Source organism: Arvicola amphibius, chromosome 1 (genome assembly GCF_903992535.2).
Source record: "Arvicola amphibius chromosome 1, mArvAmp1.2, whole genome shotgun sequence".
Lineage (NCBI taxonomy): Eukaryota > Metazoa > Chordata > Mammalia > Rodentia > Cricetidae > Arvicola > Arvicola amphibius.
Genome location: NC_052047.1, coordinates 111074273 through 111098420, shown reverse-complemented (window position 1 = coordinate 111098420; position 24148 = coordinate 111074273). Strand labels below are relative to the sequence as shown.

Sequence of the window (24148 nt, the reverse complement as noted above, 5' to 3'; positions counted from 1 at the left end):
GTGAAGATCTTTTTCTTTTCTGTAGGCTGTTATTTTGTCTTGTTTACTGTGTCCTTTGCTTTACAGAAGCTTCTTAGTTTCAGGAGGTCCCCTTTATTAACTGTATCTCTCAGTGTCTGTGCTGACTAGCCTAAAGTTTCATGTGTACTAATCTTTAAGAAGTTATTGTCTGGGTGTGCTCTGTAACACCAGCAGAGACTGGTAAAAGTCTGTGTCCTTCTAGTCGCTCTTCTCATGGTATCCAGACCCTTTCCAGGTGAGGTTTCAGGTGGTGTGCTTGTCTCTAAATTGCTGCTTGTCTGATTTCTGGAACGTGCTTATCCTGTGCCCTTTATTTCATAAGGACAGCTGACATTTCTGTCAGGAAAAGCTTCCTGCCTGCCCTTGAGCACAGCCTCCTGGTTGACTAGGCTGGCTCAAGTACTGCAAGCAGGCTGAGCGTGAGTGTGCTGTTATTAGCCAAGTTTACACAGGGAGATTATCTCTTCAGCCCCAGAGTCGAATTTCAAGGGCAAAGTCCACAGTTGGCTGTTGAAAGGTTGAGAACACCTGGTACAGAGGCTTTCACTGACCCAGCCATAGGGGAGCTTCCCACAGGCGGCAGGGTTTTTACCTGTGGGACTTTCTCTCAGGCAGCATGGCTCCATATGCCATCACTCTCATTCTGTTTGGACACCAAAGGCTTCAGGTGAGACGCTTGAGTTAGGGCACAAATATGACCCTCTCTTCTTTGTCAGTTCATGTTTCCTAAAGCCTTCTTGGGCTCGCTCTTCCTTCGAGGAGAGGTCTGGGGCTTCTCTCCCTCTTCCTTTTTAAAGTACTTATTTATTTATTTTTTATTTTAAAGGTGTAAGGACGGGGTCTTGTGTTTTAGCGATTCTGTTTACATAGCATAACACTAGCAAATTATATGGCAAAATAATAGACAAAAAGAACATAACTCACCTGGAGTCTGGAAAGAGGTGACAAATAGGAAGTTAGTCTTGGTGTTGGATGTTTCTGGGGACATAGTGGTGGTGTTCATACAACTTTGTGATGTGACATAATACCACTGAATTGTACAATTAATGAGTAAGTGAAAGTTTTGAATTATGTTTTCCAAGAAAAAAATTATTCTCTACTAAAAAATGTTTCATTTGTACTTTACCAAGAATGCTTTCCTATGTTAGTACATTCCTCCCCACAGCGGCGTTATGCCTTTTTAGCTGGATTCCAGCTGAGGATTTACCTTTAGTTTTTGTCAGTATCTCCTGTTCTAGACACTGCTGTAAGAAGCGGTAACAGCGTCTTTACCCATGTGTTCTAATACTTCTGATTCCTTAGGCAAAACTTCTAGAAGGAAAGATTTGCTGATTAAAGAGTACACTAGTTTAAAAATGTTAATAAATATTTCTAAACTGTTTCCAAAGAAGTTGCTTCAGCTTAATTTTCAAGAGTAGTATTGGAAAGCACCTGTTTCTACCATACTTTTGCCAATATGGTATTAGCAAGTTTTTAATCTTTGCCAATCTGATAGGCGAAAAAGAATTTCTCTTTAACAAGTGATTTTATTGTTTATTATGGTACGTGTTTGTACGTGCGTGTAATGAAATGCCAGTGGAGTCGAGAAAGCACTGGAGATTGCGGCAGCTGAGCCATCTCTCTGACCTCTGAAAAGGGACTTTCTGATGCTTTATTTAGATTTTTGTCATTACTAGTAGGATTGAGCACTTTTTAATGTTAACTGACAATTGCTTTTATTCTTTGGAGAATTCACTTTTCTAGTTGATCCCTTGTAGATTTGTTAAGAATTTACACACATATATCAGGTCTGCGCCAAATGTGTTGGTGGTATTTTTTTTCCTCCTTTTCTCTTTTTAAATTTATTCTTTACATAAAATTTGTAAATTTCATTTTACTTTATTTTAGTGAGTTGAGGCCCCCACATTCAAGTTCTTATAGTATGCCTCCTATTTATGATGTACCATAGCCATTATAAACATTTTTGCAAAACTCTGACCAGAATGTAATATAAATAAATTTTAAAAAACATTTTTTTGCAACACTTACAAAGAAACAAACACTTCCAATACAGTTAGTGAAGGTGGCAGATTGACAATTATACTCAAGTCTCCCAATTCGGAAGTCCGTTTATTTTCTGTCATCCTGTATATGGTAGTGTCATATCCTTTTCTGTGTGTTTGGGGATAATCACATCTGCCCCCTTGGAATCCCTAGATACAACTGTATGAATGCCGGAGACCTAGATATTGTGACACAAAGCTGCTCCTTTAAGTCAGATGTGTTTTCATGATCTTATTCTGGCTGAGGTGGCCCATAGGTGGGTATTGACTCTAGTGACATAGCAGAGTTAAATGGGCCAAAGTACCAGGAAGCATTAGGATCCAGAAATGGTGTGGCTTTGGCATAGGAGCAGCAATAAAACATGATCAAATGTCTTTTTCAGGGACTAATAAAAAACCAGGTGTGTGGCCCAAGCATATAATCCTAACACTTGGGAGGCAGAAGTAGATTCAGGGAGGGCCACAAGTTCAAGGCCAGACTGATTTAACTCAAAAAGAAAAGTAAAGCTAGTTCAAGCTTGTTCAGTTTCATCACCTGTAAAACACTGGGCATGGTTGCAGATGCTTGTAATCCAAATGCAGGCTAGTGGACTCCAGGCCAGTGAGACAGTAAGAGATTTAAAAAGGTGAATGGCCTTTGTGAAGCAACACCCATACTTTCTCTCTCAGACACACACACCATGACAGCGCGAAGGAAGATTTTGAGGTCAGAGAAGAAAGACTGCTGTTTATTGAGGATTCACTTCTGTCCCATATACTAAACAGACTCACTTTAACTGCACCTCCCATACAGGAGTTTCTCTGTATAATATTGGTTGTCCTGTAACTTGCTGTGTAGCAAGAACTGGCCTTGAAATCCTTCTGTCTCTGCCTCCCGAGTGCTGGAATTAAAGGCGTGTGCCACCACTGCCCAACTACATCCTCGCTGTACTTTAAAGGCAGCTTTTAGGGCAGGATGAGCCTAGGGTGCTGATCCTAGTGGCCCTAAGAAAGAACACCTCCTTCAAGGGTCAGAGTGTAAATAAAATCTTAGAACTAGCTATTAGGGTTTGAGAGATTTGAGGAGAACAGGAATGAGCTGGCATGGTTTCTGTGCTGTCAGCTAGGAGCTTAGGCAGAAATGTTAGTGGAGGTGGGCTAAGTAGGGAAGAAGTAGTAGAAAGTATTCAAATCAACATACATCAGGCCTCTGCAGGGCCAACTGCACACATGCGACTGCACTCTAAAGGAACTTAACTTACTGGGTGAAACAGAAAAGGACAGCATCCTGCGGTGGGGTCTGTTACCTTATCCATTGTAAGGATTTGCACTGAATACTTTGCTTATAGGGTTTGGATGGTAGTGACTACAGGGATATCTTTCTACAGAAGGACAGGAATGGTGCAATTTGCTGTACTTAATAGGGGAGTGAGGGAGGTCAAGATGGAACTCGAGGTAGGTCCTGAAGAGCTACCTACTAACCTGTACCCTGAAATATAATGGCTAAACATCAGTTGTTTCTCATTATTCTGGGCCTCTTGCTTGATGTCTTACGTAGTTTAGTTACATGAAGGCTGGGGGGAGAGGATGTCATCTGAAGGCTTGCTCACTCACCTGTGTGCTGGTGGACTGGAAAGCAGAAGTTGGGGGTCCTCAGTTTGCTTGCTTGTTCTTGAGAGTTTTCTTGTTCCCATCCTTGCTATTACTCCATGTTGTGTATACCTTCTGCTTCCACAGGGTAACTATAGTTCGTAAGAGGTGACTCAGGATCTCCAAGTGACTGCCTTAGAGAGACCTAAAGATGTTGTATGGCCTTTATCTCCTCTAGCCTTGGGAGTACCACCTGCATGGGCCACACTTTGTTCCTCTGTGCAGTGACAAAGAAGAAATTTGCTTTGAGATCACCATGGCCATAAGAGAAAGGACTAAGCAGTTCCCCCAGGATTAATTCATTGTCTACCATCTTTTTAGTATCAACAAAGCCTCTTAATACTTGGGGTATTTCTTATCCAATATTTAAATCACCTTACTTTCTATTTCTAAATACTTAAATTTATTTAAAAAATAAAACACAGTGCTACTTGTTTCTTAAAGTGAAAAATAAGTATTATTTGACATACATGGAAGGTGACTTTCTTAAGTACATACAATGAAACAAAAAGAATAGTTTTGAAATTTTAGCCAAGCCTGGCGGTGGTGGTGCACACCTTTAATCCCAGCACTCAGGAGGCAGAGGCAGGTGGATCTCTGTGAGTTTGAGGCCAGCCTGGTCTACAAGAGCTAGTTCCAGGACAGGCTCTAAAACTACAGCGAAACCCTGTCTCAAAAAAAAAAAATCGAAATAAAATTTTAGCCAAATACTGTGGTCTCTGAAATTCCTCTCTCATTAAGAGATGGTCAGAGCACCAGGGAAATTGCAGTGTATAAAACGTTTGCCGTGCAAGTGTGAGAACTGGAGTTTGGATCCCCAGAACCCATTTAAAAACCACATGTGTTGGTATGGGGCTTGCCTGTAATTCACCACTTGGAAGGCAGAGATAGGATTCTCAGAGCTGGCTGGCTAGCCAGGCTAGATCAAACAGCAGTCTGTGGGTTCAGTTTAGAGACCTTGCCTGGGTGAGTAAAAGTGGAGAGTAATTATGGAAGACTATCAACCTCAGTCCTGTACATGCATGTGTACAAACAAGTACATCTTCATACACATGCACATACCACGTATACACATGTAAGAGTGGAGGGCAGAGCCGGGCTGTGGTGGCGCACGCCTTTAATCCCAGCACTCGGGAGGCAGAGGCAGGTGGATCTCTGTGAGCTCGAGGCCAGCCTGGTCTACAAGAGCTAGTTCCAGGACAGGCTCCAAAGCCACAAAGAAACCCTGTCTCAAAAAAAATCAAAAAAAAAAAAAAAAAAAAAAAAAGAGTGGAGGGCAGGGCAGGTGTTTGGAGGGGACACAGTGAATAGAAACTTTCTTCTTAGTCTACTGAGAAGATTTGGAAGAACTGAGAAGTGTGTGCCTTACTGCACTGTGATTCCTGCCAATGAGTGCTGTACTGAGTGGGTTGCCCTGTTAGATGTCATCCGTCCCCCCACAGTTTGGAAAGTACTGCGGAGTGTGGAGATGGCGAGAATGGTGTGCAAAGGAAGAAGGGCGTAGAGTAGGCCTGAAGAGTCTGTTGAAGTCTGGGTTGGTTTTCGTTGTTGCAGTAAACTGGTGAAGTCACAGGTAAAGTGAGGCAGGGTACGGAGGAGGAGTCCTGGAGGAGCAGAGTAGGCAGGACTTGCTGATAAGCTTGAACATGAGTAAGATCATTTACAGAAACACACAGGACTTTGTGGGAAAGCAGGTTTTGTGTCTCTCTGTGTTTTTTTAGGGGTGGAGGGGGGGGATGGAGTTCAGTTTAGACATTCCTTTTTGTTTTCCGACAGGAATTCAGTTGGTAATTAATCTGGTTGTTTCTTTGGAGTGTTGTTTGGGTGGTTGTCTCTCCTATGTCTTTTCTGTGAATTGTAAATTAGACTGTAAATTAGACTTGGCTAGGCATTCAGGGGGGACTCCTTTATAAGTGCCGAGGATCATAGACATATAACTCTAGATACTGCTGTTAAATTTGGTTACTGCTTAAAGTAGACCAGCCAGATATCTCCACTGTAAAATTATAGTTTTCATTTTGTGAAGGTCACCTCTGGGTGAACTTTGGCACTGCTTGTCTTTAATCTTTGACTTAAGTGGTTTTATGTTTTAAACTTTGTATTATGGGAAGTGCCAAGCATACCCAGAAGTAGAGTTGAAGATGAATAGCCCTACAACCACCATTCAGCATCAACTACTGTCCACACACAGACGAGCTGGCTTTGTTCCTATGCCTGTTTACCCCTCCATTACCAGATTTTTGAGGCACATCTCAGGCATTATACTTTCTTAACTGGGAACATTTCAGAAGAACTCTCTGAAAGACTTTGAGATGTATAGTCTTGAGTGCTAAGGTCTGAGGGTTGACTATTGTATGTAATATAGACCAGGGTTTCAAACAGTAATAGATGTTAAGGTTGCCAGGAGCTGAGATGTAGATAACCTGGAGTGTTTTAGGGCAGGGGGTTGTGTGTGATGTGGTTAGGAATTTGAAGTTCTGTTCGGTGAGCAAGAGAAGACAAGGTGAGAAAAATTGAAATATCGTCAAGCTTGCCCCAAAATGTTGCTTTCTCTTTGTTTGTGTTGGGAAAGCAAAAAAAGGAGAAGAACTGGGATATGTAGGAGGAACAGGATCCCCTTAGAGGAGATACTTAATCACTAGGTCAGGGCCATTTGGCCAGCAAGTCCACTGCTCATGCTTTGCCCCACCCCACACCCCCAGGGATTCCTTTGCAGAAGTAGCCCAGGTGCATGTTGATTGGGGTTTGTCATCTTTACCCCTCTTTGGAAGAGTTTTTTCTGTGCTGTATATTCTGTTTACTGGATTTGGATGGGTGGGCAGGAGAACTGCACTGAATGAGACAGCTCCCAGCATTTTCCTGCTGTTGTAACACTTGCCTCTTAAACTTCTGGGAAACCCCCAAGCTCAGGACTGGAGACAATGACTTCTTTTCTGAACTTACCTGATTTTTCCTTTTGTTTCTATTAAAATGAAAATTAAATTAATTAAAATAAAATGAATGAAAAAAAATGAGGATATGACTGCCCCTATGTATGATTGAGGTTTATTGTAGCTATGAGGGAGAAAACAGCCAGAGGCATCTGGAAGGGTCCAGACTGAACTGGACCATGAGAAGAGAGGGAAATGGGTGAAAGAAAGAGAGAAGAGAGAAGAGAGAAGAGAGGGGGCTATGAGGCCAGAGGTGAGCCAGGAGACTAAGAGACTGCATAACCAAAATGGCTGAGGTTGTGTAGGAACCAGAAGGGCTGTGGGAAGGGAAGGGAAGCTCCAGCCTGGAATGTTTCAGGGTGAGGGACAGGATGAGAAGTGTTGAGAGAAGCCAGGACTCAAGACTCTGTAACGGGTATTGGCCCTGCTGAGAGAGACCAGAGAGGCCAGTATTCACTTTGATATGTTAAATAGGCACCTGTCTGCTAGGGTGGTAACCATCAAGTGTCCAGTAAAGGCACACACTGTAGCTTCAGAGTTTGGGAGAACTTTGATTCAGAGTCAGAATTTATGTCATTAGCTCATCCATGAAAGCTTGAAAGTGGCAGTTTGTTCTTTCAAAGAGTGTCTTTTGAGGCTAGGGATGCTGTAGCTCAGAAGTAGGTCAACCCTACTTCTGACCAACATTTTGCATACAACAAAAAACAAAGCTCAAAGTATAGTTAGCAAAAGCCGAAGCCAGAATTCAAACTGGATCTAATTTCAAAATCCACCTTCTGGATACTATCCCATCAAAAGTACAGTGGGTATTGCTTGTTGAAGACCAACCCCCAACACCGTAAAAGAAACAGAATGAAACAAAAGATAGCATCTCTTGAAAGAATGCTTTGAGAGTGATCATTACTGACTAAGACTGGTGAAAAGGGAGCTGGGAGAAAAAAGTCCCCCTAGCTGAACCAGCATCTCCTTCAATGGTGAAGTAAACAGGAGTCTGTGCCCAGGGGAGGATTACTCACTGAGTGTCAAACACATCTGTTTAAGAGTGGCTGACACGCTCTTACCTGGGTTTGTGAGTTTTAATGCTGGGAGACAAGTTAAGCTGTGTTTGGAGCTCATCTCCTCATAGTGTTTGTGTATGTGCATGCATGTACATGTGCATATGTACACATGTGTGTAAAGTAGTACATTAACTCTGCAATGTTCATCTTTTCCAGGAGGGTTAATAGCCATTATTTATATATGAATACAGCATATGAAACATTTTTACATACCTTATTTCCTTGGATTTATAGTTCATCCTTTCAAAAGAGGAATTGAAGTGACTGGCTGTAGGAGACACAGTAAAAGCAATACCCACTCTACTTTTGATGGGATAGTATCCATAAGGTGGATTTTGAAATTAGATCCAGTTTGAATTCTGGCTTCTGCTTTTGCTTACTATACTTTAAGCTTTGTTTTTTGTTGTTTTGTTTTTTATTTTTTGCTGATAACACATACCTCATTGTATCGTTTTAGAGTGTTAAATGAATTAGCATAATTAATGCATGGGAACAATGCTCTGTATACAAGATGACTGGTAAAAGAAACCTTAACCTTGTTAATGAGAAAGTAACAGGTAATTGGCACCAAAGAAGCGTGTGCAGTATCCTAGCCTTGCTCATGTCTGAGGCTGCGAGCAGCCTTCCACTCTGACTGCATGCAGGTCCTTGAAGGTCTGTGCTCCAGTCTCAGAGCAGTTTCGTATTGTAATGAAACTTACACGAATAGCTAAGGTAATAATGAATGATATATTAGATGTAATTCTTTTTTGATTTTTATTTTGTTTAGTATTGGTGTGAGAGAGAGTATGTGAGTGTGCATGTGACATGGTACATATGTGGAGGTCAGGAGAGCTTTTCTTCATCCACTGTGAATTCTGGGTTGTCAGGCTTGCAGAGTAAACACTTTTTACCTGTTGAGTAATTTTTTTGTATTAACTAAGAAGTCGGTTATACAGTTATAACTATAGCGGTTTTCTTATGATGCTTATGCAGTATTAGTTTCCTATAGTTCTCTTGTGCAAACTGTCAATAGAATTCATATGTATTGTAAGATTGTAACTTGTCAAAAGTCACTGTATAAGGAGCTAAGCTAATAGGCACCTTCTGGGGACTTAACTGATAGAAAAATGGGACTCGACATACCAGGGGCATTGGCATCCGCATCCCCTACACTACACTTTGTGGTAGAATTTTGTTAAGAATTGTGCTATAATTCAAGACCCTGAGTTCTGTATTCTATATTCTGTGTTCTGTATTTCCGACTAAATGTTGTAGAGCCATCCATATACTTCAGAAACCAGATAAAACAGGTTTGGCTTCCTGCTATCAAGTTAGAATCTAGTAACATATATTTTTGCTTGTATTACAGCATTATTCTGAATAGCTCTTATTCATTTGTTTGTTTTTTGAGACAGGGTTTCTCTGTACAACAGCCCTGGCTGTCCTGGAACTCTTCATGTAGACCAAGCTGGCCTCATAGTTCTGCCTCTGCCTCCCGAGTGCTGGAATTATAAAATAAAGCATGTGCCACTAACACCTGGCTTGTTAAATCTTTATCACAGCCTTGGGAGCCCTGGTATCTTGTAGGTACTTTTCTTCCACCTTCCAACACTACAGAGAGATCAGGTGAGCAAGTCTCTTGCATTCTTTACCTCTCTACCTGGTTGGGTTTAAAGATTCATAAATGTCAGGCAGAGATTGCTCTTGGCTTTATCTGTGTGGCATTCTGATCAGGACATAACTGACCATTTCTAGATAACACCAGCCCTGGGCATTTCCTTAATGAAGTCCGTCATGTCACAAATAAATTGGTAAGTTTATAGTGACTGGGGAGAGGCCCTAGCTGAGAGGAGTTGATATTATTCCAGAAGATGAAAACAACAAGGCAGGCAAGTGGCTTCCTCCTAGGGCATAGGTCATTTCCTTGTCTGGTCTTCTAGCCGTCCTTGTTTGTCAGAGACAGGTAGAGTGGATAGGTTTGTTTGCTTGTCACAATATTTAGTTGTGTTGGTGCATAAGAACAAAACGGTATTTTTGATGTCTCTCTCAGTTCCTTACATCATTTTAAAAACCCTTGTGTACCTTGTTTGAGACAGGATTTCTCTTATGCATTGCTTTCAGTGATTCTTCTGTCTCTACCTCCCATCTGCTTATAGGGCTATACTAGGATTATAGGGGTATGCTCCTGCATTCAGCTTTTATATAGGATCTGAGGATATGAACTCAAGATTTCAGACTTGTATGGCAGACACTTTACCCACTAAGCCATCTCCCCAGCTCAGGAACTTATTTTCACTTAGTTTTCCTGACTATCCAAGTGGGCATTTAGGCCGTGAGGACAAGGGAGAGAGTGGTTTCCTGATTTTTAGCACTTGAAACAGCATTCCACATTCAGGCAGGTTAGGGGGATGAGGTATCAATGTGGGCTCCAGGGAAGAGGAGGCACCTAAGGAACAGTAACCAACTTCAAGTTTACCATGTCTCCTGTCTCCCTAGGACATGGGAGCTAAAGGCACAAACAATTGATTGTGGCTGGAAGGATCCTCCACCATCTCCTTTCCTGAGCTGGAAGCAGGGTGAAGAGCAGCAAGCCAATTGGCAGACTAGCCTTTTTTTTTTTTTTTTTTTTTTGCCTTAAAGTACTTTGTTTCTGTTGCTAACAACAGACATGGGTAGTGTAAATAAAACACAGACTCACAGGCACAGAGGCTCATGGAATCAGAACTGAGGGATGGGGGAAGGGCTGAAGTGGACAGGGACTGAAAATGCACAGATGAATCTCTGAAAGTATTGTGTACACTGTGCCTCTCTACAGGCTTGGCAGTGCCTATCATAGGGCTGACTGTGTGGGAGACCTTCCAGGGCTGTGGAGCAAGAAAGATTGGGATGACAGGTTTCAAAGATGAAGTACTTAATACAGCTGGATATGCTTTACTCCGGCTGAGACTCCTGCAAGCTAGATGCTGGTGATCTGAGGCCAGATGGTGGCTTCTTTCCTTTCTTTAAGATTTCACTCACTGGTCTCTGTTAGTGTTGATACTGGTGATGGGCAGTTATCAGCCCTGAATGACAGAATGGTAACTGCAATTTATGACTACAGAGGACTGGAGACTGAAGGGTAAAGAGAAATAGTGATACAATAATACTGTCTTGCCATAAAGCAAAGGATAACCAGCCTACAGTCCACAACCCCAGAGAAACTAGAACCGTCATGCAGAAACAGATGGAAGCAGATGCAGAGATCCCCAACTAACCACTGCGCTGAGCTCCTGGAGTACAAACCAAGTGGGGAGGAGCGATTTATGAACAAAGGGGTCAAGACCATGGTGGGGAAACCCACAGAATCAGATAACCCAAGCTAGTGGGAGCTCACTGACTCTGAACAGATAAGGGGGGAACCTGGATAGGATCAAACTAGGTCCCCTGAATGCAGGTGACAGTAGTATGGCTTGGGCAGTTTGTGGGGCCAATGGCAGTGGGACCAGGATCTAACCTTAATGCATAAACTGACTCTGCGTAGCCCATTCCGTGTGGAGAGATACCTTCCTCCTGCCTCAGGGAGGTAATGGGACAGACTTAGTTCACTTACCAGGGGAGGCCTTACCCTCTCTGAGGATTGGAAGGGGGTAGGGTGGGGGGACTGTTAGGGGAGTGGAAGGAGAGGAGGGAGGGGGAACTGGGATTGATATGTAAGAGAAAAATAATAAAAAAATATAGTTTGAAGATTAAAAAAATAATACTGTCTTGTATTGTAAGAAATGGCTCCAAGGACATCTTAGGCCCTGGTTCCCAAACTTGTCCTTGAAGTCTGGGTCTGTTATCTGGCTTGTGCTGAACATTTTTTTTTTTTTTTTTTTTTTTTTTTTTTTTGGCGCGTAAGCCTGCCAGGAACTAATGTCCTTGGGCCTCAGCTGGGGTGTGTCCCCAGCCCAGCCATCTGGAAGGTCAGAGTTATTAGCCACTAGAATGTGCCCATTAGCTCTTGGAGGGGTTACAACCTGTTAGTGGAATCCTAAGCCTGGGAACTGCTTCTCTCGCAGGGCCTTTCACACTTGGAACAAGCTAACTGGTGTAGGACTCCCTTATTTGGACACTAAATTTTCTGGGTGAGATTGGAGTTCTCCTTTGTCTTGGGTGAGATTTTAGAGTATCTGACATCCTTATAAGTGATTTTCCAGGAGATCACTTAACACCAGAATGTGTGCTTTTCTTCACCTGAGCCTTTCCTTGGCCCCCAGCTATTTGCTTATGAGACCAGAAACAGGTTCCCATGTTCAGCATGCTCCTTGGTCTCCCTAGGGAAGGAGTGGAGAACACCACCATAAAGCTAGAGGCAGTAGAAGCTTGAGTCTGCCTCTAGGGCTTGGGGAGCTTTGTGTCCAGCACTAGAATCATATCTGGGAGAACTTTCTATACTTTGAGGAACTTGCTGTGCCCATCAGCTTAGCTTCATGTGGGGCCAGGATACCAGGAGCAAGGTGCAGACAGGGGTATGGGCTGGTGGTCAGTAGTAGTGGTGCTACCACAAGTGAAGGATCTTTGTGGGACTCTGAGAGCACACCTCCCCTGTCCACCCTACAGCCATCGGAGAAGAGCTAACCCTACCAGACGGGCAGCTCTGTTAACTTTTGACTGCCCCTTTGATTGTTTCCTGCCAGCCTCGGGGATGTGATTGCTAATTACAGTGACATTGGATCCTAGTGGGTGAGGAAAGGCAGTCAGCATAGGTGTGCTTTTCCAGTTGGAACTTGCTGAAGAAAACTTTTAACACTGTGGGTTAAAGAGTCATGCCAAGAAGACATAAGGCTTAAAGATTGGTAGGGCCAAGGAGTGGAGTTGAGGTCTCCTCATGCTGTCCTCAGGAAGTCAGAGCGAAGGCTGATCCACTGAAAACTGCGGCTTCCCACTAGAGAAGTGTTTCCCTGTGGGAAGGCCTTCCTGTGCAGTACAGCAGTGCCAACCCACACACAAACTCCTTGCGCTTGTACTGCCTCCATCTTGCAGATGAGGAGTGTAGCTTAGACAAATTAGTTTTTCTCTAAAGCTCTGTAGCAATGGAGGGAAATTTTATACCCAGATTTCATTAACTACTTGAAATTACTCCAAGACTACTCTTTTTCCTATTATTCCTTGTAGAGGAAACGACAACAAGCTATTATTTTAAGAAAGCTTTTAATTTTAGAATAGTTTCAGATTTATAGAAAAGTTGCAAAGAGGGCACTGAAAGTTCTCATAGGTCCTGTAAGCCATTAACATTTTTTCCTTCTTTTTCTGGTCTATTTATGAGGATTTATTGGGGGCGGGGAGCAGATTTGGAGTGAGGACTTTTTTTTTCCAGTTTGGTGATTTTTGAGCTAACATTTTTGAGAGTCCATCAGAGTATAATTTTTCCTAGGGTCCATTTTGTCTCAGCTGGACTGGGCTGAACCTGGTTTTGCCTTCTGGTTTCAGAGTCAAAGTTTCTGCTTCTGCTCAGTGGGGCCAGGTGGAGGTGGTAGCTGAGCTCCTAGGAGTTGCAGAAGCAGGTGGTTGATGGGAGGCTTCTGAACTGTTATCTGGGGGTGGGGGTGGGGGCTCTTTCAAGGCAATGCTCATATTTTCAGCTGGTGTTAGCTGGCTTAGAGCCAGAGCTCTCCTGAGGCATGGAAGGAGCATCTGGGTGATGAGGCCTGTTTTCATAGTGACTCGAGTCTGTCCTTGTATAGTGCCAGGGTAGTTCAAGGTAGTCACTTCTCTGGGTCCAGGCCTCAGTCCGTAGGAATACAGACAGTGGGTAAGTAGCGTGATGTCTATGGGCAGCTGCTGTGCTTTGCTTTGGGGCCCAGGCACATTCTCCATTTAAGGGAAAGGGGTCTGCAAACTTCTTGGCTGTGGGTGTGAATGGCTGGCCTGAAGTCTGCTCGTGGCCTTTGCTGGATGTGCTTTTTCAATGAGATCATTCCAGAATTGCATTCCTATGAAATTATATTTTACTCAAGACGTGAAGCCGGATTTGTGTAAAAGCACTGGCGCTAACACACAGAGCTTGGAGAATACAGAATGAGAGTGGGATAAGCAGCTCGTCTTTTGGTGGGGTGGGAATTAAATTTAGGATGGTACACTGAGTTTGCCCAGAAAATGAAATTGCCACTCAGTACAGGGAAGGGAGGCTTGAGTGTTTTTCCAATTGCTTGCCACCACCAGGCAATATGAGCTCAGATGGGGCAAGTAGTGAACAATGCTTAAGGCTTCTGTGCCTGCCGCTGCTGGAGCCCTCCAGAAGCAGAAGTGTCCTTATGTTTTGTCATTTAAAGCCCATCCCTGTTCTCACCGGTTTGGTCCACTTTCCTTCATCTCGTCTCCCACCACTGCTCCCCTTTCCTCCTCCTTTTCCACTACCATCACCCCTCTCTGCTCACTGCATTTGTGGCACCACATACGGTGTTCCCTCCTTCCCCCACCACAGCAGCCAGTTGTACAGCTCTCAGCACCAACTAGAGGTCTTAGAATCTAGTTCAGTTTTAACACTGACTAGGTGGAATTAGCATGAACCCTACAGTTTAAGGGCTTCGTCTCTTATGGCTGCCACCGCTCACTACTCTAAGCCATCCATATTTCTGGTCAACTAGCTATAAAGTTTTAGGGGCTTGCTTCCTCAACCCCTCCCATGAGTTTGATAATTTGCTGGAATGGCTCACAGAACAGAACTCAGAAAAAGTGTACTTGTTACCAGTTTATTATTAAGGACACAATTCAGGACCAGGCAATTGAAAGACCTGTGTAGGGCTAGGATATTGGGCGTGAGGGAATAGTAAAGTCACACTCCCCCTTGGGTTGTCCGCCAGCACTCTGATATGTTTGCCAACCCAGAGCTCTTTGAATTCCCAAGGAGAGTTTGCTATGGAGATGTGATGGACTATGTCATCAGGGGTTCATTGGAGTGTTTGTTGTAGAGGTATGATGGATTGATTGTTATTAGTACTGCTGACCAGTTCCATCTTCAGCTCTCTTCTTTCCCCATAGATTGGGGAATGAGGCTTCAACCCCCTTAGTCTTTCTGGTCATTGGCTTCTATTCACACAAGAGTCACTTCGTTAGCATAATAAATGCAGGTGCTGTTGAAAGGGACTTCTTTGCCCTCTCCTGCTGTCATTTGGAGGTATCCTTGAGGAAATTCTCAAGGTACTTAAAGCTCTGTCAGGAGTCAGAAAGAAATCCAACTCTTAATTCTTACTGTATCACAACACACCCACAGCCCCTTGATTATACTGTTTGGTATGATATCTTGTATTTTTCTGTATTCACTCTTATCTCAGAATGTTCCATCCACCCCTCCTTCTGTGGCAGACAGAACTCCAGCTTTTGTAAAACAAATTTCCAGGATTGCCTTCTCCAAGCTGTTTTGAAAGCATTGCCATAAGTTATTTTCTGGTACCTGTGTGCTCTTCTTGCCTTTTGTGCATCTGGCTGTTCTTTCACTGTTCATGTTTTAGAAGATGAAGACTGTTTTCAGGGCTGGTGAGATGGCTCAGCAGTTAAATAGCTTGCTGTGTAATCCTGACAACCTCAGTTCAATCCCCAGAACCCCAGGAAGGTAGATAGAACCAACTCCACAAAGTTGTCCTCTGATCTCCATATGCATTTTATGGGACACATGCCCATATGCATATGCCATGAACACACACAATAATGATGATAATTTAATTTTTAAAAAGACATTTCCCTAATAGTACACAAGGCTTGGTAAGAACCATGAAATGGTTTTTGAAGGTAGAGTTAATGTCCTATAGTCATGTACTGTAGTCAGGGCTGCAACAGAATGATGGCTAATGATGGTCTCAGTCACACAGAGACCAGAAAAGGTGGTAGGTATGGTATTCACCATAGGGACCTCTGTGGAATAACAAGACAGTGAACACAATGAGTTCTTTGTTTCGTAGACAGAGTACAGGGGTTGGGCCTAGACTCACTCAGGGTTATATAAAACTACTTCCTGAACATCTTTGCAAAACTTGAGAGGAGGAAAGTAATGAACTCGAGGTGTGGAAGTGAATTCTAGTGGTTGTAGTGGTGACGATAGTTTCTTAGTGACAACTGTGTAGTAACGACATGGCCCTTCCTAGGAAGCAGATGTCATCGCTTTCTGTGTATCAGCTCATCTCTCCACAGAGTGGCCTGTGAGGTAGCCACTATTAATTGTTGTAGGAAGAAACTGAGGTCGCAGAGGTTCTTGGCAGTTCTAAACCTGGTTCTGTATATAGTTGAGTAAGCTTTGGGCAAAACTCTGCCTCCTGGACGCCCAGCCTCCTTTGTGAAATGGAAGAAATCCCTGCTGTGTCTAACCTCCTGGGCTTGTTGGTGGACCCACGTGTGAACATGTTTTTGAAAAGAATATAGTTCTGTGACTGTGGTTTTTAGGATCAAAGCGTGGGCTGTTGCAGCTCCAACAAGGCTTAGCCGTCCATCTCCAGTATGCCTGTTAAAGAGACTAGTAACAGTCAACAGCAGAGAAAGGAGAAAGGCCACAGAAAGAGAAGCAGAGGGGTACAATGGCCATGTTAGGGTTTCTGAAATGAGGTTTAGGTTTAAATAGAGGACAGTAGGCAGGCATAATTAAGCAGTCATGGACAAGGCATGGCCCCACCCGTCATGGAGCCATCCATGTCTCTTTTCTCCACTTCTGTGTGCCCTACTAGATGGTCAGGGAGGTTGTCGGGGCTATATGACTTCTGTGTCTTTTCCTTCCCTTTATCATGGAGTTCCTGGAGAAATTTTAATTTTTTTAAAATTTATTTTTATTTGTTTATTTTTGGCTTTTCGAGACATGGTTTCTCTGTGTAATTGTCCCAGCTGTCCTGGAACTAGCTCTTGTAGACCAGGCTGGCCTCAAACTCACAGAGATCCATAGTGCTGGGATTAAAGGCGTGCACCACCACTGCTTAGCTGAGAAATTTTAATTCTTTGAGAGCCACTGTTTCAAGAGTTTGATAGCACAGGAGGTTTCCTTTTCAAAATAACCCTCTCTCCTGCCAGACAACCACAACACCCTGAAGTCCTTCGGAGCCAGCATCAGCAAAGTAAGAGTACATATGAATGTGTGCTCAGTGTCTGCTGCTGCTCTCTGGTGTGGGCCGTCCTGTACTTCACAGCTGCTCTAGGCTGGCTACTGGCAGAATCTTTTCAGGTATTGAAAATCAGGGTTTGAGCTGCCATTTAAAAATACTTAAGAAATTAATTTTTGTTGCAGTCAAATGTTGCTTAAGGCAGTTTTTTTTTTTTTTTTAATTAGCCTTTCCCTTCCAGCCAGAGAGGTTGTCGGATAGTAGAAGGTTGCATGAGAGCTTTGTTCTCTTGGCCTCTTGGGAACAATGAGGCCACTATAACCAGTGTCAGAAAGGCTGTCTCAGGAGGACTGTGTCAGCTCCCATATCCCAGCTGCACACAGTTGACTGCAGGTTTTATGGGTTGTTGGGTGTGACAACGTTTTTCTTGGGTGAGAAATTGTAGGTTTAATAAGTTGCTTTGCATTGATAGTTGCTTTATACTGGAGAGTGTGTCCAAAAGTGTGGTCCACTGGCTAGCCCAGGCACACAGTTGTGCCCACACTTGTCCATGGGAAGTGATCTGTGATGAGTCTGGCATTGGGGAGGGAGAACAAGGGGTGGAGTTGGCTCTATGAGGAGCCAAGGAGGGATAGTATGGACTTTTGTAGAGCCTCCAAATAGCCTCTCCAATGAGGACTGTACTCATAGTGCCTCTAGGCCTGAGAGTTGTCTGGGTTAGCCATGATGTTTGTGTGAATAATTATAGGTCACTGAACAGAACCACTAGTCAGCTACATCCCTCAAGAATGCCTAATTGTAGGCTACAAATATGAAAATATATGAGGGCTTAGATACATGTCATACCTTATTTCAAAGAGCAGTGACATGAGTCAGCTATGACTTGGGTGGCTTTTAGTATGTTGGGAAAAGCTTGGTTAGCATGCTGGCCAGCCCAGAGAAGCGGGGGGAGGGGAGCAATTCTCCACATTTCCCACAGAGAGATAAGGAATGTTGGGGGAATACAAGCAATGGCCCTTGTCTGCAGTCCTTCAGCTACTGAATCTGCTTCTGAAGGTCCAGAGTAGCTTATAAACCATGTTAGAAAAATAACACATTTGTGAGGGTGTGTGTGTGTGTGTGTGTGTGTGTGTACTTTGAGTCAGGATCGAATGTATCCTAGGCTAGCCCTTCAACTTGCTATGTAGCTGAGGGTTGCCTTGAGCTTAACTGATTCTTCTGTCTTTGACCCCTCCTAACTGTGGGATTGTAAGATGCTCTACCTACCATATCTGGTTTATATGGTGCTGGGGATCAAATTCTTGCCTTTGTGATGGGAGGCAAGCCCAAGTCTAATATTTCTAGATGCCCTGTTTCAAGTGCTTTTGGGAGCCTATGATAACATATAATAATTTATAGATCATTGACAGTGAAGTGTGAAAATTCAGGAGAAGAGAGTGCCTATAGCCAGTGAGCTTTTCTTGGTGCTCAACATTGCATATCTGCTGAGCTGTGATGGGCAGTCTCTGAGTGAATGAATGGAGAACCACGGGAACATAGGAACACTCTAAAATGGTAGTCAGAAACCTAAGCGCATAGTTTTCTGTGGAGGTTCTTGGGTTTAATAGATACCTAAATAGCTCTGTAACTAGAAGGTGAATAGCCAGTACAATACCCTAAGGTATGGAGATTTGTGATGGTATAATATGTCTCCCCTTTGGAATTTTGCAGTATATTTGATAGTATTGCATACTCTAACCTGACATGTTTTTCTCAAGTTTGTGTATGTATTTTGTCATTTGGCTTGGAAATGAATTGACACCCATAAAAGATGTAGCTTTTTCCTTCAGGGAGAATTCTGTTAAAATTCCAAAATCTCTGAGGGCAATTTGTAAACAGGAATTTCAGAATGTTTTTTGAGAATGTATTAGAGTAAATGTGTAGGCCACTGAGAACCACTTTTTTTTCTGTATTTGTTAATGTTAAATTTCTTTTTGCTAGATTCTTAAGTTCAGCAATTGGAACCAGGCTGATGGCCCTAGTACAACCTGTAATTATTTCTTTGAAAGTTGCTCTGTAAACTCTCCCTCCCCTGGGCCAGAAAGCAAGCCCTCACTAATCTGACTGCTCTAATACTTTATACTATATTTCTGTCTTTCAGTGCTGTGGAAAAACTAAACTTCTTTTGTTTAATTAAAAGAAATGGCCCCATAGCAATGAAGGTTGTCATTCAAATGGCTCTTAGAATAATGGGGAATATTTAAGTTCCTTAAGAGAAGCAGGTTGTCTGCAATGCTGTGTCACCTAGTGGGTGGTGCTTATAGCCTGGGTTGTTATACTCTGGCCTGTCAGTACTGCCCCAGTTGAGGAGAAAACCATAGCTGGGTCTATGTCTCCAGAGCTTATGACTCTCTGTCTGGGGGGCGGGGGTTACATATAAGGGTTTTTGTCTGGTCCCTGGGTGGGGTCCTTATTTCTCTCAGATTTTTTTTCATAGTTCACTGTGAGAATCGAAGTATTTCTAGTAGAAGGGAAATTTGATAGTACGTTTGTCAGCCTGCAAGGGGGAACGGGACAGGCTAACCTATGTACTCCCAGAAAAACTGGGGGTGGAACATGTGCTAGTGTAACTGGGATATCTCTGGAAAGGCCTCCTGCTCTCTGGCCCATTTCCCTTCTTGGGGTTCAGTTCTCTGGCGACAGGAGTTTGAAGTCCTGCTGCATTTCCTCCAGAGCAGAGGAAAGAGGACACACCTCGATGGCAGAGACCTTGCATACCAGCTTCCTGCCCATTGTTCCACTGTGCCTCCTTTTTGCTCTTCAACTCCAGGCGACTTTGAGTCAACCTGCATCTTTCTACCAACTCTGTCACCTGGGTTTTGATAGAGCAGAAGGCAGACTGAATCACAGATTCTAGTAACAATATTCAGTTCCAAAATTAATTATGGAGGGGCTGGAGAAATGGCTCAGCTGTCAAGATCTGCTGCTCTTACAGAGGATTTGGGGTCAGTCCCAGCACCCATGTAGTGTATCACAACCATCTGTGGATCCAGATCCAGGAGATCCAGTGCTGCTTTCTGCGTTGCATTTTGATACCAGGATGAGCCAACTATCAAGATGTTCTCAGTCTGGCAAGTGCCAGGCCTTTTCTTCCCATCATCTACTCCCTATGTGCAGAAAAGGCAGAGTAAAGCAGAAACATGGGATCCACACAGGCACCACATAGTGTGTTGCACAAACATACATGTAGGAAAAAAATACTTATACATGTAAGATAAATTTTTTTAAAAAACCTAGCTACAAAGGTGGAACAAAGGAGGTGGTAGTGGCACATGCCTTTAATGCCAGCACTCAGGAAGAAGGGGCAAGCGGATCTCTGTAAGTTTGAGGTCAGCCCTGTCTACAGAGCAAGTTTCAGGACAGGACTACACAGAGAAACTCTGTCTTGAAAAAACAAAAAACACCTTATGGAGTTCTGGTTTAAAGAAAAACAACCAAACAAGAAAAACTTACACAAACTGTCACTATCACTTCATTTACCCATTTCTTTGATTCATATTAATTGGTCTTTGTCATATACTGCTTACTCTAAATTCTGGGATATGCCATAATGGACAGCCCGATTCCTTATTCGCCAAAGTACAGTTTGTAACTGAGAAATAAGGGACTAAAAGAAATTTACAGTCTATGGGATTCAAGAGATAGGAATTTCTTCTCATTTTGACTTCTGGGTCTTCTCATTTTTTGAGATCCTTTTCATGGACCCTAGAAGGCTTATGGGATTTCTGCATATTAGAACCCGCCTGAATTCTCAAGGCAGTGACTACCCTTCCCCACCCCGGCCTTCTCTTCTTCAGGGTAAACGGTTGTAGTTCCTCTACTCATTTCCCCTTATGATGGGCCCAAGTGCCCTCTCCATCCTGGTCACTATCTGTAGGATGCAGCCCAAACAAATAAAGCCTACCTCTCTGCCAGTGTGGAGCCCGCAGCACAATGAAATGTACCAAACATTGATTTCCAGGGAGCGGTACAGCCTGGAGCCACTCCCTTGTTTCCGCTTTTTTTCCTGCTTCCTTACACCCCAGGAGTAGATGATGGAAAGAGAAGGCTCTGGCCTTGATCAGACTTAGAATTTCTTAATAGCTGGTCCATCCTAGAATTAAAAACTCCTTCCTTTTATTTCTCCCCTGTTGTCCTCTTGTCTTCACACCCCATTTGGTATCCAGGCATATTCAACCTTTTCCATGGAGCGGTACAGCCTTGCTGCATGGGGCTTTCCTTTCCTTTCCTTTTCTGAGGGATTGCTTTTCATTCCTAGGGAAATGAGCATGAGAAATCAAGTTCCAGTATAACTGTGTTCTATTCTTGTCTTCTGTCACATTCTCTACTCCAGTCCCCCTTATTTCCAGACCCAAAATGAAAAAAGTTGAATCCTGTGACATCATAACAGTTGGCTGTTGTATCAATAACAGTGATATCCAGCAAGGGATGATTATGACTTTAAGAAAGAATGGAAGAGAGAAGGTAGCTTCATCTGAATAAAAGGGCATTTTTATGCAAATCTTCACCCAAAAAGCCTAAATTGGCCTTTCAGCGCCTGACTGCCCTCTTTTTGCTTCCCATTGCACCCTGTCTCTATGGATTAATGGTTTGGTTTGTGGGCATTGCAATACCCATACCTGAGTCTGTGGGAGTCCCCTGCTGGCTGGTTGGCTTCTGGACTGGCTTTGGGTTTTATTTATGAGACATGTGCTGACATAGAGACATAGAACTATTCAGGAATGGCGGTCACAGGGAGCCTCAGAGCCTGGGATGAGCCAGATGTGCAGATGTGCATGATCCCTAGGCTGAGAGAAAGCCACTGGTGCATCCAGTTTTCCTGAGGCCATGGAGCAGTTATGTTCTTGGGACATGCTGCCCATAGACCTAAGTGTTGCAGCCTGCTGCTTCTGAGGCAGGTTGGGGCCTGCCCAGGAACTCCTTCATGATTCATTAACACCGAGACTTAAAAACACCTGCCTCAGAGGATTCTAAACTTCCTTAGTTCATGGGTTTTGATGTTTCAGTAACTTCTTTTTAAAACTAGTACCCATAGGCCCAAAGAACTAATAGCTGTCATTTTTAAGCATTTGTGCTTAAACAATTTTATATTACTGTATATTTATCCTAACAAAGTGAGTAGTTGTCTGAAAAACTACATAAATTGAAAGGAAAAATATTTTTATTTCATTCTTAAAGGACCACAGTTACTTACTAATGGGATCTGCTGAATGCTGTGTAGTTTCCTGGATTCAACATTGGCACTCACATTTCCATGCAGCTCTTCACGCGGTACTTGCTCTTTATCATAGCAACTGGTGAAAAGCGGTTGTACAAAGACATGACATCATTTAAAAGATATCCAAACTTAGCTTGTGCGGTAGCTAACCGATGTTGAGGATTTCTTTTTTCCCCCAGATTTATAATATGTGGCAGTATTCCTGTACTGCATTTTGCAGCAGGATCTCACTATGTCATCCAAGCTGTTATCATCATGTATGCTTTTTTTTTTTTTAATGGGTACTGGGAATTGAACCCAAGTCCTCTGGAAGAACAGCCAGTTCTCTTAAGCACCCAGCCATCTCTCCAGCCCCCTAGGCTGTTCTCAGTTGATGTGCTCCTGTCTCAGCCTTCCAAGTTCTGAAGTTAGAGATGTGTGCCACCATACTTGGCCCTTTATCATTTCTTGATAGTCCTACTCTGTAGAATAATGTTCCTGAGTTGCTGAGCTCTATGTCTTTTTTTATTGATTTTTATTGAGCTCTACATTTTTCTCTGCTTCCCTCCCTGCCTCTTACCTCCCCCCTTCAAGCCTCCACCAAGGTCCCCATGCTCCCAATTTACTCAGGAGATCTTGTCTTTTTCTACTTTCTACTTCGCATGTAGATTAGATCTATGTAAGTCTCTCTTAGTGTCCTCATTGTTGTCTAAGTTCTCTGGGATTGTGGTTTGTAGGCTGACTTTCTTTACTTTATGTTTAAAAACCGCCTATGCGTGAGTACATGTGATAATTATTTTCTGTGTCTGGGTTACCTCACTCAATGTTTTCTAGCTCCATCCATTTTCCTGCAAAATTCAAGCTGTCATTTTTTCTGCTGTGTAGTACTCCATTGTGTAAATATACCACATTTTCCTTATCCATTCTTCGGTCGAGGGGCATTTAGGTTGGTTCCAGGTTCTGGCTATGGCAAACAAAGCTGCTATGAACATAGTTGAGCACATGTCCTTGTGGGCACGATTGAGCATCCTTCAGATATATACCCAAAAGTGGTATTACTAGGTCTTGAGGAAGGTTGTTTCCTAATTTTCTGAGAAATAGCCACACTGACATCCATTACATTGTGCAGCATCTGCACTTGCTTGTCTAAGGCCAGATGAGGAGCTCAAGGGCAGGAACCAGGGCATAGTATAGGAGTTGGGAAGATACCTTCAGAGGGTTTGAGTAAAGGGGGGCAGTAGAAGCCGTCCATGCCCATTACTTTTTCTATTTCACTTACAGCATATTCCAGACTTATTTCAATCTGTACTCCCTTTTGATAAGCATAAAGATTTTCCACACCTTCGGGGTCTTCTGCAGGTTGAGAGTTACAGTGCTGCATGGAGGATTGACCAATAGTGTCCAAAACACTAGACATTAGGAAAGAAGCCCAGCCAGCAAAAAGTCCTATGCACTGTATAGTTGGAAAATCTTCTCAAAGAGCAAATGTGGTTGAGTTTGGGGTTTTCAGAAAGTATGAGCCCCCTTTGAATGTTCTTAATGGGTCTGGCTGGTATACATAACCAGCACTTCATTTGAAGGCTTGTATGGGTGTACCACTCTAAGAGATGGATATGAGTAATGGAGTCCAAAGCTGCCTACTTTATTCAAGAATAGCCACACTGAGGTGACAGCAAATGTTTTTCAAGGCCCTGCTAGGTACTAAGAATTATTCTAGGCATAGAGGAAGGAACAGAAAATAAAGACAAAACCAATGCCTAGGGTCATTGAATTTCATATACATAAAAGTAGAAATGAGCGTGTTGGATGATGACAGATGTTGCAGGGGAAAATAGAAATGACAAAGTAGAGTGCTGCTGGAATAGTGGGAAACTTTTAATTTTGTGTAGTATGCTCAGGGAAGCCTCATGGGGAAGATAGCTCTAACCAAAAAGACTTGAGGAATGAAAGAATAACAGCTTGTTGGACAATGTGCTATAGTTAGCAAAGATATGAAGGTCCCTACCATAGGAATATATGTGCTAGGCATGTTTAAGAACATTATAAGGAAACAGTCTGACTGGAAGGAGAACATGGGGGATAGGGTAACCAAAATGAGGTCACGGACATAATAGGGATTCTGATGGTGAAGAGCCTTTTACTTTTTTTAATTTAATTTTGTTTTATACACATTGGTGTTTTTGTCTTCATATATGTCTGTGTGAGGGTG

At 43.1% G+C, this 24148-nt stretch overlaps 1 protein-coding gene across 5 annotated transcripts in view; it reads left to right on the top strand.

The window, feature by feature from the left end:
• Nucleotides 1–24148, top strand: part of Dennd2b (DENN domain containing 2B) — a 102887-nt gene that overhangs the window by 18647 nt on the left and 60092 nt on the right. For 3 of the 5 annotated variants that reach the window (XR_005284673.1, XM_038322962.2, XM_038322936.2), the window contains exon 1: nucleotides 545–688. The exons of 1 other annotated variant lie outside the window; for it this stretch is intronic. Coding sequence is in view for 2 of the 4 variants with exons in the window: in XM_038322962.2 (XP_038178890.1) it covers nucleotides 648–688 (41 nt within the window). In the remaining 2 variants the exon portion in view is untranslated. Of the gene's footprint in view, nucleotides 1–544; nucleotides 689–3779; nucleotides 3875–24148 lie in introns of those variants that run through there. One more of the 5 variants, XM_038322944.2, reaches the window with a different exon arrangement.